The 17,030-nt window shown below is 45.4% G+C and overlaps 1 protein-coding gene and 1 long non-coding RNA gene across 6 annotated transcripts in view; both read left to right on the forward strand.

Moving 5' to 3' along the window:
• ep300a (E1A binding protein p300 a) overlaps window positions 1-11,534 on the forward strand; it is a 34,103-nt gene extending 22,569 nt beyond the window's left edge. For 4 of the 5 annotated variants that reach the window (XM_069156069.1, XM_069156072.1, XM_069156070.1 and 1 more), the window contains exon 31: window positions 51-5,716. In XM_069156069.1, the coding sequence (XP_069012170.1) occupies window positions 51-3,305 (3,255 nt within the window). In that variant the 3' untranslated portion in view covers window positions 3,306-5,716. Of the gene's footprint in view, window positions 1-50; window positions 5,717-10,072 lie in introns of those variants that run through there. The other variant, XM_069156074.1, reaches the window with a different exon arrangement.
• Window positions 11,535-13,736: 2,202 nt separating this feature from the next.
• LOC138202232 (uncharacterized) lies at window positions 13,737-17,012 on the forward strand. Its single transcript, XR_011178632.1, has 2 exons — window positions 13,737-13,950; window positions 15,386-17,012. It is a non-coding gene; the product is annotated as an uncharacterized lncRNA (long non-coding RNA).
• The last annotated feature ends 18 nt before the right edge of the window (window positions 17,013-17,030 follow it).

A 17,030-nucleotide genomic window follows, 5' to 3' on the forward strand; every position in this document is an offset into this window, starting at 1 on the left:
AGTCTTCAGCTCATTACATTGTTAACCTCCATTCATGTCGTCTGTTACAGGATTACGACCTCTGCATCACGTGTTACAACACTAAGGGCCACGAGCACAAGATGGACAAGTTAGGCCTTGGCTTGGATGATGAGAGTAGCAACCAGGCGGCCGCCACCACTCAGAGCCCCGGAGACTCTCGCCGCCTCAGCATCCAGCGCTGCATCCAGTCCCTCGTCCATGCGTGTCAGTGCAGAAATGCAAACTGCTCTCTGCCGTCCTGTCAGAAGATGAAACGTGTCGTTCAGCACACAAAAGGCTGCAAGAGAAAAACCAACGGCGGCTGTCCCATCTGCAAGCAGCTCATCGCGTTGTGCTGCTACCACGCTAAGCATTGTCAGGAGAATAAGTGCCCAGTGCCGTTCTGCCTCAACATCAAGCACAAGCTTCGCCAGCAGCAGCTGCAACACAGGCTGCAGCAGGCTCAGATGCTGAGAAGGAGAATGGCCAGCATGCAGAGAGTGGGCCAGCCCGCTCCTGGAGGAGCACCTGGGGGTAATGGTCTGCCCTCTCCGGGAGCCAACAACGGAGCAACCGGTCCTGGTACTCCTACATCCGTTGGCACGCAGCCTCCTACCCCACAGACACCCACCCAGGGCAACATGCCTGCTCTTCCTCAGCAGCAGGGGGTCGGGATGGGGGGAATGGGAACTCCAGGCCAGCAGCAGCAGGTTCAGCAGCAAGGTGGTGCACTTCCCCCTCAACACCATCTCCATCAGTTTCAGCCAGTGGGTGGAGGGGGGATGATGAGTTCTCCTCAGCAGCAGATGGTGCCTCACATCCAGCAGCAGCCTCCCAATGTCCAGCAGCTCCAGCAGCAGCAACATCCGGGTGGTTTGCCTCCATACAACCCCAGACCGCCTGGAGCTTCTCCTCTCCACCAGTCCCTGGGAAAACCTGGTCTGGGTCCAGCCACCCCGCCCCAGCAGCAGCAACAACCCAATCAGGGCCAGGGGCCCATGCCGGGGCAAGGCCAGCAACAAGGGCCCCCCCTGGCTGCTGTAGAGACAGCCCTAAAAATCCAGCGCCTAGCAGAGAACCAGAGACAGATGGGACAGATGGCTCAGGTCCAAGCGCAGATACGTGGCTTGGGACAGGGCGGCATGATATCCCCACATGCTCACCACCAGAACAGCCAGGCCCAAATGGGAATGCCCCACATTGGGGCCCAGGGCATGCCCCCGCAGGCACAGGGAGTTGTTGGGAGGACTATGTTAGACCCACAGCAGCAAGGAATGCTAGCTGGGATGCAGCCAGTTGGCCCTCAGTCGCAATTGCCACCTCAAGTTCAACAGCAGCTCCATCAGGTGCAGCAGGGAGGAGGTGGTCAGCTTCAGCCAACAAACCAGCAGTGGGGCCCTGGAGGACCAACCATGAACCCACAACAAAGGCCAGGCCTGATGAGTCACATGGCTCCACAGCAACAGCCAGCGGTTGCCCAACAACAGCAGCAAGCGCCTCAACCAGGAAACCGAGGGTTGATGCAGGTGATGGGTGTATCTGGAGGGGTGGCAGGGGCGGCTGCTTCATTAGCAAGTGTTGCCGGATCAGGAAACCTTCCCCAGGCAGCACTACAAGATCTCCTGCGAACGCTGCGCTCCCCGAGCTCACCGCTGCAGCAGCAGCAAGTCCTCAACATCCTTCGTTCCAACCCAACCCTCATGGCCGCTTTCATTCGTCAGAGAGCAGCCAGGTATCAAGGAAGTCAGGGTGGTCCCGGAGGAGCAGGAGGTCCTCCACAAGGAGGTCCTGGAGGTGTGAGGTTCCAAGGTGCTACTGGAGGGTTGCCTGGTGTAGGAGGGCCTGGAGCCAACCAGCTTGCTACTATGGATGGACAACAGCAGGTTAATGTGAACCAGGCAGGTCAGCCGGGGATGAATATAGCTCAGGGTGGAGCAGGGGGCGGGAATATGCCCACCATGGCTCAGCTTCAGCAGCTACAACAACAACAACAGCAGCAGCAGCAGCAGCAACAACAACAACAACAACGCCCCATGTTGCCTGGGAATCTACAACAACAGCAAATGGCTGCATTGCAGCAGCAGCAGCAGCAACAACAACAACAACAGGGAGTGATGCAAGCAGGGCAACAAGGCAGCATTACTAATATGACTCCACAGTTCAGAGAGTTGTTGATGAGAAGACACCTGCAGCAGCAGCAGCAGCAGCAACAACAACAGCAACAGCAGCAGCAGCAGCAAATGGGAAACCATGGCCAGTTCCAGCAGCCTCAAGGACTCCAGCAGCAGCAGCCGGGCCAGCAAGGCTTCATGCAGCCTGGCCAGGGACAGCCAGGGATGCCCCCTTCCTCTCAGCCCCAGCCTGCCGGTGGAGGTGTAGGAGTTCCCCAGCAGCAACAGCAGGGAGGACCACAGGGTGGGCCTGGACAGCTAGGGCAGCAGCAAGGCTACTCTAACTCCATGTCACAAGTAGCTGCGGCGCTCCAGCAAAGGCTCCAGCATCATATGCAGATGCAGCAGCAGCAACAACAACAACAACAACAACAGCAGCAAAATGCAATGGGTGGTCTTCAAGGACAAGGCGTCGGGCCTGGCGGAGGTGCTGGAGGACCCCCGCTCCAGCCTGGACAAGGTGGATCAGGTCCGGGGCAACAACCGCAAGGAGGAGTCGGAGGAGGAGGAGGGCCTCCGCTGCCGCAGACGTCACAAGGCATGCTTCACCAGAACACCCACCAGAGGCTCCTGCAGCAGCAGCAGCACCTTGGAGGAGGCTCTCCAGCACAGCATAGCAGTCCCATGAGTCCCCAGCAGCAGATGGCCCAGTCTCCCCATCCTCACCTCCAGGGGCAGGGAGGACTCGGTCCAGCAGGATCGCTCAGCAGTCAGGTCAGGTCGCCTCAGCCCTCACCGAGGCCGCAGTCGCAGCCTCCGCACTCCAGCCCGTCCCCACGCATGCAGCCCTCCTCCCAATCGCAGCCCCAGCCCTCGCCTCATCGCATCTCCCCGCAGACCCAGACTGGGTCACCCCATCCGGGCCATCTGGGTCAACATCACCCCAGTATGGCACCGCCCCAACACCCACAGGCCCAGCAGCAAGCGTTGTCTCAGCAGCAGCAAGCAGGTAGTTCAGTGGATCCTAGTCAGTTCAGCTCAGACCAGAACTCCATTATGTCCCAACTGAGCGGGATGACGGGGCTGCACGGAGGGCAGGGAGGACAGTCGGACATGTTGGGTGGGAATAACAACAACAACAGCAGCAACAACAACCAGGAGCTGGGGACGAACATGAACCACAACCTTATGTAGCCTTGACTCCATACTGTCTTGTCAGTCTTGATGCTCTGATCTGTTGCCCCAAATGACAAACTGCCATGAAAGGAGAGCGAGACCGGACTACGGCTTTGGGGTTTTAGAAGTTTTTATTTTTTATTTAAATATTTTTGTGATGTATAAATATGAACTGAAGCTTCCTTCCTATGGGAGATGCAACATCAATCTTAGAAGTCAATAAATGAATAAATTAAAACAATGGTAAGTTATTGCTGTTAATATATATCTATATATTTTTGCCAATTGTGTACAAAAAGGTGGAAGGGCAGTGTTTCAGGTTGAAGATATTTCTTCCTTAAGTATATGACACAATATTTTTGGGGACTGAGAATTTTGCCTTTTTATGAATATTTTTAAGATTTTAAATGTGGCTAAAAATTAGTGAGTTGACCTGATGTACCTTTTTTATGGTTTTGTTTTCCTCCTCAAATACCCAGTCATGATTGTATCTATTTTGCAGAGAGTACGTTATTTTATTTCTATATTATTACTTTGTTCCCTCAAATGAATCGTAAAACAAGCATCAACATATCTTCCGTTACAGGAGTCGTCTTCTGGACAGTTTTTCACAGAAATGTACATTTTGTAAATTCACTGTAGTGACTGCAGCAATTCGCATATATAGAATTTATTTTCTTTGATTAGGTGGGTGGGAGGGTGTGTTTTTTGACAGCTATCTGAGCTTTGTTTTTTTTTTTTTTTTTTTTTGTCAGGGTTTATAGGTTTGAATTAAACCTTAACAGTGTTTCTGGGCAGCGGGTGACGCTGGCTGTGGATTTGGTCGTATTTTTCTGCAAACAATGGCCACATCTGCAGCACAGAGAGAAGTCCTTGCACCCACGGGCCACCTCTCCACCCCCGCCCTCCCCACCCCCTTCCGGTGAATGTGCACACTTTGCTTTCCCCCCCCCCACCCTTCCCCACCACCTGACACAAAACAAGGAGGGATGAACTGTCTGATTGTCCAGCTGCGGGCGGGCGTCTTTTACCCGCGGCGAGCTGCCCGATGTTTAAAAGGTTGTGTACATATATATTACATCCGTGTTTCTGAACTGTGACACGGAGAAAAGACCGTTTCTTGTTTTAGGGCTGCGGACATTTAAGAAAATCCTGCCTGTGTCCTTGATCCCATCAGTTTCCCCTTCGACACTTCTTCCCCCTTTTTGTTCCTCATCATCATGACTGCCTCTCAGCCACATTGTTAGTACTGTACAAATTAAGAAATGGTGGACTTAGATACTGTTTGTTTTTTTTGTTGGTTTTTTTTGTAATGAAAGTGAAAGATGTAAAAAAAAAAAAAAAAAAAAAAAAGACAAAAAAAAAGTGTACATACTTTAAAACCTTATGAGCAGAGGAATTATTTTCTGCTGCTTGTTTTTCCCCCCTCGTTTGATTGGATATTTGCTGTATGTGTAAAACAAAAAAAAAACTAAAAAACTACAGAAGTGCTCCTGAGCTAATGTACAGTATTGAGAATTTTTTTCTAAAATGTACAGTATGGGGTGTAGTAGGTCACAAGCACCAATGCGCCTTTTTCTGTGTATTTTTGACAAGGTTTTAAGGAGGAAGGGGGTTGTTGCAACAAGTCACACACCTGAACAATCTCAAAACTTAAGACGGGAAACCTGCACGAAGTAACAGAGCCGAAGCAGGGGGTTGGTTAGAGGTGTGATCTGAAAGAGTTAAAAAAAAATTTGGTTGTTTAGCTTTTTATGGAGAGGACTGAAGACACAATATTCACATGCTCACTATTTTTCTCGAAAGGTTGGGCTTGCTGGGTATGGGGAGGGAACGCATCAGAACCAGGTGGCAATATATCTTGAGACTTATTTTATAAGAAAAAAAAACAAGGAAAAACTGTCTTTTATATATAGATATATTATTTAATTTTATTTTTTGGAAATAAAACTTGAAGCTACAGGAATTATTAGATAAAAACATGTTTTGTTTTGTATTAAAGATGTTATGGTGAAGCAAAAAGACACTGCAGACAGTCATTCAGTTTGGACTGGGGAGGCCGTGGAGTATATTAGACCATCCTTTTTGAAGAAATGTTTCATGTACATGAATATAGTTGTAAACATACTGAATCACTGTACAAACTGATGGCAACTGAACAAATAGTTTTGTTTTTATCATTTCTTTTCCTAAAGAGAGACTGGAAAGAAGACTATTTAAATATTTGTTTAGTATTCAAATGGAATCTTTGACCACTTTTTTTTTTTTGTTCCACTTGTTAACAATTTCGGTGCTTGCTGAGAGAAAGCAAAAATAACTGTTGCTCCATTTTCATTAGTTTCTTTTTTTTAAGTTATTTTGGTGGTCTGATTGTTTTTTTGCCAATAAATTAATTGTACAATAAAGTATGTTTGTACCATTGGAAAAAATACTTGCGTTTCCTCTTTCATATTTTTGCGATTTTCCACAGAATAAATGTCAATTCAACAAATCTGAGCAGCACTGCGAGGAATTTCATGGTAACTGAAGATCAGGAAGTCTATTTTTTATTATTATTTGGCAAGTATGTCTCACTTTCCAATTTTTTGAATGGGTCAGACTGCCACTCACCAATATCAGATTATTGCTGCTGTATAAGGGAATTTTTCAGTTTAAAGGTGCCAAAATTTGCAGTATAAGAAAAATTAGCTTTGAGGCCATTTAAAAAACGTTTCTCCTTTACTTTTAGTTGATTTTTCACCAAATGCAAGTAAACCAGTGATCATTTGGTGATCGTCGGCTGACGCTCTGCCAGCTGCAGAGAAATGGAGTATCAGTGTGAGAAGGACTCTGATGAAGCTGTTGCTGGAAGTAACACTTTTTTTTAATTAAATGTTTAATAAATAGTGCATTTCTTGGTTCATCCACAGATCATTACACACTCTGTAATATAAATCGTCATCATCCCAGTGTGGCTATTTTTAATCACATCTGGAAAACAAGTGTCTGTAGAACAGACCATATCATGCAGTGTGAAATATATGTATGGTGAAATGTTGAAAACCATAAAAGGTCTTTAGATCAGTCAGTTCTCTGTTATCCCAACTGCAGATTTGCAGATTTTTAATGGAGGAACACTTTCTGTGATTCAGACTCCATGTAATGGTAAAATCAAATTTTCCCATCTGTATGTTCAAACAGTACGGGTAAAAATGTTCACATTTAGATACTTTAAAAATGAAAAGTTGTTTTGGGTGGTTAAACTATAATTTTCTGGTGGTTTGTTGAATGACTGAAATGTGTCCAGTGAGGCTCAAACTTATATCAGCAGAGTTTCTTACATTCAGCCAATCAGGAGCCAGCATTGGTAGAGCTTTTGTCAACACATTAATTGTGTTCAATTGATTTAATTAAGGATCTGACTGTATTAAATGTGAATAATTTTATATTCATTTTAGCCTGCAATGAGAAATAGTTCTCTATAAATCCCTTTAATATCTCAATCTGGTATCCTGACAGTGGTTTGATTTCCCTGCAGCTCTTCCAGCTCTGATCCGATGGCCGATTCGTCTCTTCTGCTCTTTAACTGGTGAGTTAATTTAAAGTTATCTGTTAAAGGTCAGAGGTCACGGTGTGCTCCCCCTTAAAGCCTGATTTGATGTGGTAGCACAGAAAAACGCTGTAATGATCTCAAGATCTCAAGAACACGAGTGTGTATTTCTGCTTCTGCCTCAGGTCTGTCCGCTCTGTGGAGCTGGGTGAGCCGCCTCGTCAGCACCCTCCGAGGTACAAAAAAATAAAAAATAATGTTTAAAATTTTTTAAAAAAGCTGATAGTGGAACTATTCAAAATGTAAACATCGTCTAAAGGCTATTTAAAATGAAAAGTAGTAACTAGTAATGTAGCCCGAGGTTGCCGGGTGCTGACAGCCGGTGCTGTGAAACAGGTCTGACTAAATAATAACAGGACTGGGAAAAAAAATAATAAGTTCTTCAGCATGCTGACTCTTCTTCCGGTGTTATTCAAACAAGCCCCGCCCACTATAGATGACGCGCTGTCCCGCAGCGTGCTCGTTCACGTACGTGAACGCGCCAGGCAGCGACGAGCCCGGACTTGTGGGAAGGAAGCAGCAGAGCGCGGTAAGTGACTGCACGCTGCAACTAGTATGTATTTAGTTTATTGTTTTACGTTTAGTCGGTATAGTTTGTGTGTATGACTGGAAAGTTAAAGCGGTTATCTAAGCGGCCTCTAAATACCAACGAAACGAACCGTAACATGACGTCAGCTGTTTCAGCTCGTCATTACAAACTGAGACTAAACTTCCTCCTGGTCCAGGTGTGTTTTTATGTTTGTGGCGGAGGATCAAGTTTGTTTGTGACTTCAGTAAAAACCCCGATGGAACCACAGCACATTGTTTAGATAATCAAAAGTCTAAAAAAATCAAATATTCGGGGAGCGAATTTAGTCTGAGAAGGAAGTGGACTTAAATCTGATTATTTCCAGACGGGGTTAGGTAAGTGCCGGAGCTAACTGTTAGCACCGTCTTGTGATTACGTCAACATTGAGTGTTTTCTATCAATGACAGGTCCGTTTTGTTCTGCTCGTCGAAAACAAACGGTATGTTAAATTAAACCCGACCAAAACATCCGGCTCGGTCTGTTTTCAGTTTCGGTTCTGTTCCGCTCGGGGCCTCGCTATGACTCAGCATGCTAACACGCTAGCCGGCGCTGCTAGCCGCAGGTCGCTGTGAATGAAGCGCTTTTTCCCGCACAAAAAAAAAAAAAAAAAGTGGAGTATTTCCCTAAAATTAGGACTGAAAGCGGAAACGGAAACATTTAATGTGAAGTTAAAGAGGAGCTTCGGCTCGGAGAGACGCTGAAACACTGATGGTGTTACATAGACTTCATATGGCGAGTCAGCTGGAGAGTTTTACACACTGATGTCAGTAGATTCATAACTCAGTGTTGATTTTAAAGTTTTGATCAATTTATATTTTTGAAGTAGTATTTTAAGTGACATAAATTACCCCAGAGGAAGAAAAAAAAAAAAAAAAAATAAAATACATGGTATTCATGCCAGAAGGTCTGTTTGTGTGTCTGGTATCAACAGTGCTGATACAGATAGTGACGTCATTGCCTGTATGGGCCCAGTTGGTGCTGCAGAAAAGGTGGTGAGGGTCAACAGATCAATAATTCAGAAGAGCAGGGGGATCACACCGCCGTTGGGGAGTTTGAGTTGGAAGCTGCCCGGAGGAACGTTTGAGAGATACCGAACGTGAGTGACCCAACTGTGACGTGGCAGGTGGACGGTGCTCCTGACTATGAGCCAGACGCCGATGTTGAATCTTCAAATTCAAGTGATAACAGTGACTCCCGACAACAGTATCCACTCTAACTACAGCACTGCACCCCTGATACGCAAACCCATTAAGAAATGTGATCTGAAAGAGCCTCTTCCACTTGAGTTTTATGGAAAATCCAACAAGAACCGAAGACTTTGTTCTGGTGTTTTTTGAAAAGAAAAAAAAAAAGTTTTAAATCAGTTACTATAAAGCCTAACTTGTACGGTTCTGGGATGTGCAGAATTATTGTTTATCCTCATCTTATTGAAGGTAAATTCATTCAACTTTATTCAAAGAAAATGTTCAATTACTCAAATGTCCCTGCCGGTTTTTGTTTGGTGACTTGTTGCCTTGTTTCACGACAGTAGAGTTTGCAGGTCAGACAGTGTTGGTGATGCCACGATACAACCTGCAGCATTCAGCGTTAGTATTTGTATCTGTGATTCATGTCCTCTGTCACCAGGTTACAACACTGAGGGCCACGAGCACCAGATGGAGAAATCAGATGAGAGTCCTGACCAGGCTGCCCCCCCCAGTCAGAGCCCACAAGACCAGGCGGCCCCCCCCAGTCAGAGCCCACAAGACCAGGCTGCCCCCCCCAGTCAGAGCCCCGGAGACTCCCGCCGCCTCAGCATCCAGCGCTGCATCCAGTCCCTCGTCCATGCGTGTCAGTGCAGAAATGCAAACTGCTCTCTGCCGTCCTGTCAGAAGATGAAACGTGTCGTTCAGCACACAAAAGGCTGCAAGAGAAAAACCAACGGCGGCTGTCCCGTCTGCAAGCATCTCATCGCGTTGTGCTGCTACCACGCTAAGCATTGTCAGGAGAATAAGTGCCCAGTGCCGTTCTGCCTCAACATCAAGCACAAGCTTCGCCAGCAGCAGCTGCAACACAGGCTGCAGCAGGCTCAGATGCTGAGAAGGAGGATGGCCAGCATGCAGAGAGTGGGCCAGCCCGCTCCTGGAGGAGCACCTGGGGGTAATGGTCTTCCCTCTCCGGGAGCCAACAACGGAGCAACCGGTCCTGGTACTCCTACATCCGTTGGCACGCAGCCTCCTACCCCACAGACACCCACCCAGGGCAACATGCCTGCTCTTCCTCAGCAGCAGGGGGTCGGGATGGGGGGAATGGGAACTCCAGGCCAGCAGCAGCAGGTTCAGCAGCAAGGTGGTGCACTTCCCCCTCAACACCATCTCCATCAGTTTCAGCCAGTGGGTGGAGGGGGGATGATGAGTTCTCCTCAGCAGCAGATGGTGCCTCACATCCAGCAGCAGCCTCCCAATGTCCAGCAGCTCCAGCAGCAGCAACATCCGGGTGGTTTGCCTCCATACAACCCCAGACCGCCTGGAGCTTCTCCTCTCCACCAGTCCCTGGGAAAACCTGGTCTGGGTCCAGCCACCCCGCCCCAGCAGCAGCAACAACCCAATCAGGGCCAGGGGCCCATGCCGGGGCAAGGCCAGCAACAAGGCCAGCAGCAAGGCCAGCAGCAAGGCCAGCAACAAGGCCAGCAGCAAGGCCAGCAGCAAGGCCAAGGGGTGGCAGGGGCACCCGCTTCATTAGCAAGTGTTGCCGGATCAGGAAACCTTCCCCAGGCAGCACTACAAGATCTCCTGCGAACGCTGCGCTCCCCGAGGTCACCGCTGCAGGAGCAGCGAGTCCTCAACATCCTTCGTTCCAACCCAACCCTCATGACCGCTTTCATTCGTCAGAGAGCAGCCAGGTATCAAGGAGGTCAGGGTGGTCCCAGAGGAGCAGGAGGTCCTCCACAAGGAGCTCAGATGCTGAGAAGGAGACTTGTTGGCAGAAAGGCCACACATAAAGGGTGAAGACATGGTGAAGATTTTCTCTCCCGTCCCGTCCCGTTCCCGTTCTTATTGTAGGAGGAGATCATCTTTAGGCCGTGCAGTAAATTTGATTTGATGCTCTCGCCATTCATTTCTTAGATAACTCTTGTGTTGTTTTAGTCACAATGTTCTCCTGCAGTTTCTTTTTATTCCCCCCGTTGGGTCAGTACGTTGGCAGCACCGAGAACACTGGTTCACTTGTTATGACATCAGTGTTGTGTGCCTTCACTTCAGAGCTTGAGTTTGATTTGTTTGTTGTCCCAAGCTGCCTCTCCAATGACGCTGTTTACGCACAAAAACAGTTTTCTAGTATCATTGAGACACCATCCTCATAAAGTTGTACCGTCTTAAAACCTTGAAGTTCTGTTTTGATATTTATGAATGACCAAGCTCTTGATTAAAAGTTGTATTTTTAGTTAGTACAGAACTGATGTATTTAGCTGTTCTTACCATTTAAACAGTCTTCTTTTCTGATTCACCTTCAGGTTTAGATTTTCATTTTAACAGGAGTTATTACTTAGAGCTGCATATCGAACTTGTGTTTTCTGTACAATCATTTTTAATTTTTTGTATTTATAGTGAGCATAACATGGTAAAATGGTGGCGTGTAAAGGGAAACTTTAACATGAGGCTCTTGTGTGTTAGTTTGTACTTTTCCTGAGGGAGTTTGTGTTGCGTTTTGTCGGCATCATGTTTAGTAACTGAGTCTCAGTGACTGTTATCAAGGTCACCCTGCATCAGGCAGAGGAGACCTGACCAGACTAGTTCAGACATGCTTCACTGGCAAGTAATTCAATTCAATTCAATTCAATTCAATTCAATTCAATTCAATTCAATTCAGTTCAGTTCAATTCAATTCAATTCAATTCAATTCAATTCAATTCAACTTTATTTATATAGCGCCAAGTCACAACATAGGTTATTTCATGGCACTTAACACATTAAATTCAGCACATTTAGGCAGCATAAGAACTTCTAGAAGAGCGTCGCCACAAACTATAAAATGTGAGTGTGTTCTTTGTGTGGGATCTATCGATGTGACTGTGTCCGACTTAAAAATGCTTCAATAAAAGACCAGAAAACAACTTCTCCTTTGAATATTTATCCTGGAATTTCCACAGCAGCAGGTTAACAGTGCACGATGTGTAAAAGCTCCAGAGTTTTAGTATTTCAGGACGTTCACATCCAGGCTGTGGGCTCATATTTCTGCTACAGGACGCAGTCCAACTGTTTGCCAGCAGGGTGAGCATTTTCTAACCCATCAACCAAAGAAAAGTCATCAGAGCAAAGTGAAACTACAACATGCTGAAGTGATCAGGCTCTCAGGAGGTTTTACAATGACTCATTTTACACGGTGTTAAACAGTCAGGGTCATTTTCAGACTGAAAGCAGAGACAGGAAGCGATGTCATGCTTTGGGTTTTCATATTGTGGAGAACAATCTGAAAGAGGAAGTTGTTGCATGTAAAATGATTATTTTACGTATTTTCCAATCGGTTTAGTCCCATTGTTAGTTTTATATCTGCTCCAAATGTTGTTTGCAGCGCCAAGCACATCAGCAGTAAAATATAAAGGCCAATATCGGCTTGTCTTGTTTATCGTGTTAAGAAACAGGTTCCAAAACCAAAAACAACGTTCCATATCTGCTTAATTCAGAGTTTATCATCAGAACGACCAGCCGTCTCAGTGGAAGACATCTTGATGAAGCTCGTGTTTGTTTGGTGAAGAGACCGTTGGTTAACTCTGAAGCCGGCTCCTCGATGTAAAGATCTAACAAGCCGGGGTTGAAAAATACACTTCACTTGGTGTGTGAGTGTTAAACGACACACGGATCTGTTGCACTTTTCCCGTGAGTGAACACCCTTTAACTTCAGGCACATTTCCCTGCTCTACCATCCCTGTAAGTTTTCCAAATGTGGACATATCTGAATGTAAGTCGACTATGCACAGCTGGCTTTGGTTGTTGTCTCTTCTGTCTCAGTCCTCTCTTGCTGAGAGGGACACCAGTTGACCAGACACTTTACAAACGCCCCTCTTTTGTCTCCTTACGGCCTGCTTTTGTCTTGCTGTGTTTTGCTCAGACTTGATTTTTCTCACCTTGCAGTCTACTTCCTGCACACATAGAGAAGCAGGTGTTGGAGAAATCCTCTGTTGGCAACATGGCTGCTGACATACTGCTGCACTCTGGCTCGGACTCCAAACAATAAACATGGACAATAACTCACCTCTGGCAAAATCCATCACACAACAATAACACTGTTGTCTGTTGTCTGTTTTTCTTGGTTGTTTAAATATAAAAAAACAAAAAAACTTTGCACTATTGTTTAGTTAGTTTTAATTTAATTATTCTATTCTATTCTATTTTATTGTATATACTGTGCATTTTTATATTTAATATTTTTTACTGTTATTTTATTTCTTTCCTGTCTATAAATGCTGCTGTAGTGAAAAAAATGTCCCCTTGGGGATTAATAAAGTATCTATCTGTCTATCTGTCTGTCTGTCTGCCTGCCTGCCTGCCTGCCTGCCTGCCTGCCTATCTATCTATCTATCTATCTATCTATCTATCTATCTATCTATCTATCTATCTATCTATCTATCTATCTATCTATCTATCTATCTATCTAACTAAAATCTGTGAAAGTGCTAAAATCTGTGCACTACTGGTGGAAACAGACTTTTAAGTGTTTGTCCAGTCGTTGTAGGTTTCAGCTGACATGCAGGTGAAACCAAAACTTAATTCAACTATAACTCTTTAGTTCACAAGACAAACTGATCTTCAGTGTGTAATGCACACATCTGTCCACCAGGGGGATGGCGTGTCAGTGTCGTTTTGCCTCGCCTTGGCGTAAAAAGTAAAGTGCCTCAGGTTTAGGTACAAAAAACAACAACAACACGTGGTTAGGTTTAGGAAAACAGCCTAGTTTGGGTTGAAATTTTACACAAGTAACTTTATGAAAGTTTATGTTAAGTTTCCAAAAAAAACCCAAAGCCTGGTAAACAATGGTTCATCATTTCAGCCAATTCTAACCCGAACCTTCAGGTCAAAGAGTTTCTCATGTTTTCCACACGGGACACGTGTGATCACACGTATGACACATGTTCACCACATTTATACATTATATCCTTACACCTTATACATTCACATCTTCAGTCAAATGTCAACATGTATCAGAGTACATCTGTTTAATAAGCTGTAATAAGATCTGCGTCACCTGAAACTGGCCGGGTTGAACCAGAGACAAGGATCCTCCCTCTTTTCTCTCTTCCTCCTTTCTGGTCCCTCAGACCAGCGTCACAGAGGAGTGAGTGAAGGAAGGTATCACAAAGTCCAGGAGGAAGAAGACTATGTGGAAGGTGTATGTATTTATTAGTAGTATTTATTTCTCTCCCATCTGTTCCTGTGGTGTGGATCTACAGCTAACTCGCCCGGACTAAAAGGATCCTGCTTGGTGCCTTTCAAACGGACTCTGAAAGCGAAAGTCACCGAAAAGTCAAAGAGGTGAGATACAAAAACAAACCGTAGCAGCTGACACCGCTGACCTTGAGTCAACATTTTACTGGGACTTCTTCAAATTAATTTATAGTCTGTCTTTGAGACGCATCAGATTCACACTAAACCGAGTTTCCTGGTTTGATCTCTGGTACACGACGCTGAAGTCCGCTTCTGATCAGACTTTGAGGGTAAACCCGGTTTACAACCAGAAACTACGTTTGAAAGAACTTTTAGACAGTCTATGAAAGTCTAGTCCAAGTTTGACCTGTCGAAGTCTTGTGATTTTAGCTCTGGATCAGATCTAATCTGATCGAAATGTAAAATAAAAGGGAGTTAAATGTCCCGTTGTTGCATGTAATCAAATAATGGTTTCACTTTTCAGCCACGGTGTTTTACAGAATCAGCAGCCTCCCATCTGGGATCATTTAATCCAGGTTGGACCTGTCTAAGTATTGTAGAGTTAGATCTGGACCTGGTCTCATGTGGTCGAGGTGGTTTTCTGCGTTTTCACTAATTGATAACGGGTTTCTCAAAGTCGAAAGTGCGTCTACAGATTTAGGATTCATGTAAAGCGTCAATAACCTGCTTTTATTGCATTAAGAGGCGCAAAAAACCCGGAGAAATAGTCGGTCAGAGCTTTAAATCAGGTTTCCCTTAACTTTCTCCTCAAGATCCGAACCGGAAGCAAACTTCAGTCATACCTGCAAATTCACGGAGCAGCGAGGCCGACGGGCCTCATGCTCACATGTACAACAGTAATGAAAGAAAACAGAAGTAAAAGTCACTGTTGTTGATTGGAAGAAAAAGCCAGACATCTCAGAGCAGCAGCCCAAATTCATCTTTATTTTTTATTTTCCATTTCACTCGTATCCAAAATACGAAATCTGCTTGTTGAGAGAAGAGATAAAGAAGTTCCAGCATAGATAACAAAGCAAATAGAGGGTGTGGTCGGAGAGAACATGGGAACACACACACACACACACACACACACACACACACACACACACACACACACACACACACAATTTGACTATCACTAATTTGTTGAAAAAAAAACATATTCTGTCAATTTGATAGTTTATTGATAAAAGTTTGACTGATCAATTGATCACATGTTCAACTGTAATGCTTTTTGGTTCTGGTGTTTTTTGAAAAAAAAAAAAAAAAGTTTTAAATCAGTTACTATAAAGCCTAACTTGTACGGTTCTGGGATGTGCAGAATTATTGTTTATCCTCATCTTATTGAAGGTAAATTCATTCAACTTTATTCAAAGAAAATGTTCAATTACTCAAATGTCCCTGCCGGTTTTTGTTTGGTGACTTGTTGCCTTGTTTCACGACAGTAGAGTTTGCAGGTCAGACAGTGTTGGTGATGCCACGATACAACCTGCAGCATTCAGCGTTAGTATTTGTATCTGTGATTCATGTCCTCTGTCACCAGGTTACAACACTGAGGGCCACGAGCACCAGATGGAGAAATCAGATGAGAGTCCTGACCAGGCTGCCCCCCCCACTCAGAGCCCACAAGACCAGGCTGCCCCCCCCACTCAGAGCCCACAAGACCAGGCGGCCCCCCCCACTCAGAGCCCACAAGACCAGGCGGCCCCCCCCACTCAGAGCCCACAAGACCAGGCGGCCCCCCCCAGTCAGAGCCCACAAGACCAGGCGGCCCCCCCCCACTCAGAGCCCCAGAGACTCTCGCCGCCTCAGCATCCAGCGCTGCATCCAGTCCCTCGTCCATGCGTGTCAGTGCAGAAATTCAAACTGCTCTCTGCCGTCCTGTCAGAAGATGAAACGTGTCGTTCAGCACACAAAAGGCTGCAAGAGAAAAACCAACGGCGGCTGTCCCATCTGCAAGCAGCTCATCGCGTTGTGCTGCTACCACGCTAAGCATTGTCAGGAGAATAAGTGCCCAGTGCCGTTCTGCCTCAACATCAAGCACAAGCTTCGCCAGCGGCAGCTGCAACACAGGCTGCAGCAGGCTCAGATGCTGAGAAGGAGACTTGTTGGCAGAAAGGCCACACATAAAGGGTGAAGACATGGTGAAGATTTTCTCTCCCGTCCCGTCCCGTTCCCGTTCTTATTGTAGGAGGAGATCATCTTTAGGCCGTGCAGTAAATTTGATTTGATGCTCTCGCCATTCATTTCTTAGATAACTCTTGTGTTGTTTTAGTCACAATGTTCTCCTGCAGTTTCTTTTTATTCCCCCCGTTGGGTCAGTACGTTGGCAGCACCGAGAACACTGGTTCACTTGTTATGACATCAGTGTTGTGTGCCTTCACTTCAGAGCTTGAGTTTGATTTGTTTGTTGTCCCAAGCTGCCTCTCCAATGACGCTGTTTACGCACAAAAACAGTTTTCTAGTATCATCGAGACACCATCCTCATAAAGTTGTACCGTCTTAAAACCTTGAAGTTCTGTTTTGATATTTATGAATGACCAAGCTCTTGATTAAAAGTTGTATTTTTAGTTAGTACAGAACTGATGTATTTAGCTGTTCTTACCATTTAAACAGTCTTCTTTTCTGATTCACCTTCAGGTTTAGATTTTCATTTTAACAGGAGTTATTACTTAGAGCTGCATATCGAACTTGTGTTTTCTGTACAATCATTTTTAATTTTTTGTATTTATAGTGAGCATAACATGGTAAAATGGTGGCGTGTAAAGGGAAACTTTAACATGAGGCTCTTGTGTGTTAGTTTGTACTTTTCCTGAGGGAGTTTGTGTTGCGTTTTGTCGGCATCATGTTTAGTAACTGAGTCTCAGTGACTGTTATCAAGGTCACCCTGCATCAGGCAGAGGAGACCTGACCAGACTAGTTCAGACATGCTTCACTGGCAAGTAATTCAATTCAATTCAATTCAATTCAACTTTATCTATATAGCGCCAAGTCACAACATAGGTTATTTCATGGCACTTAACACATTAAATTCAGCACATTTAGGCAGCATAAGAACTTCTAGAAGAGCGTCGCCACAAACTATAAAATGTGAGTGTGTTCTTTGTGTGGGATCTATCGATGTGACTGTGTCCGACTTAAAAATGCTTCAATAAAAGACCAGAAAACAACTTCTCCTTTGAATATTT

The sequence above is a fragment of the Embiotoca jacksoni genome, unplaced genomic scaffold, assembly GCF_022577435.1.
Source record: "Embiotoca jacksoni isolate LCO1_2020_lvr unplaced genomic scaffold, fEmbJac1.0.p SCAF_20, whole genome shotgun sequence".
Lineage (NCBI taxonomy): Eukaryota > Metazoa > Chordata > Actinopteri > Embiotocidae > Embiotoca > Embiotoca jacksoni.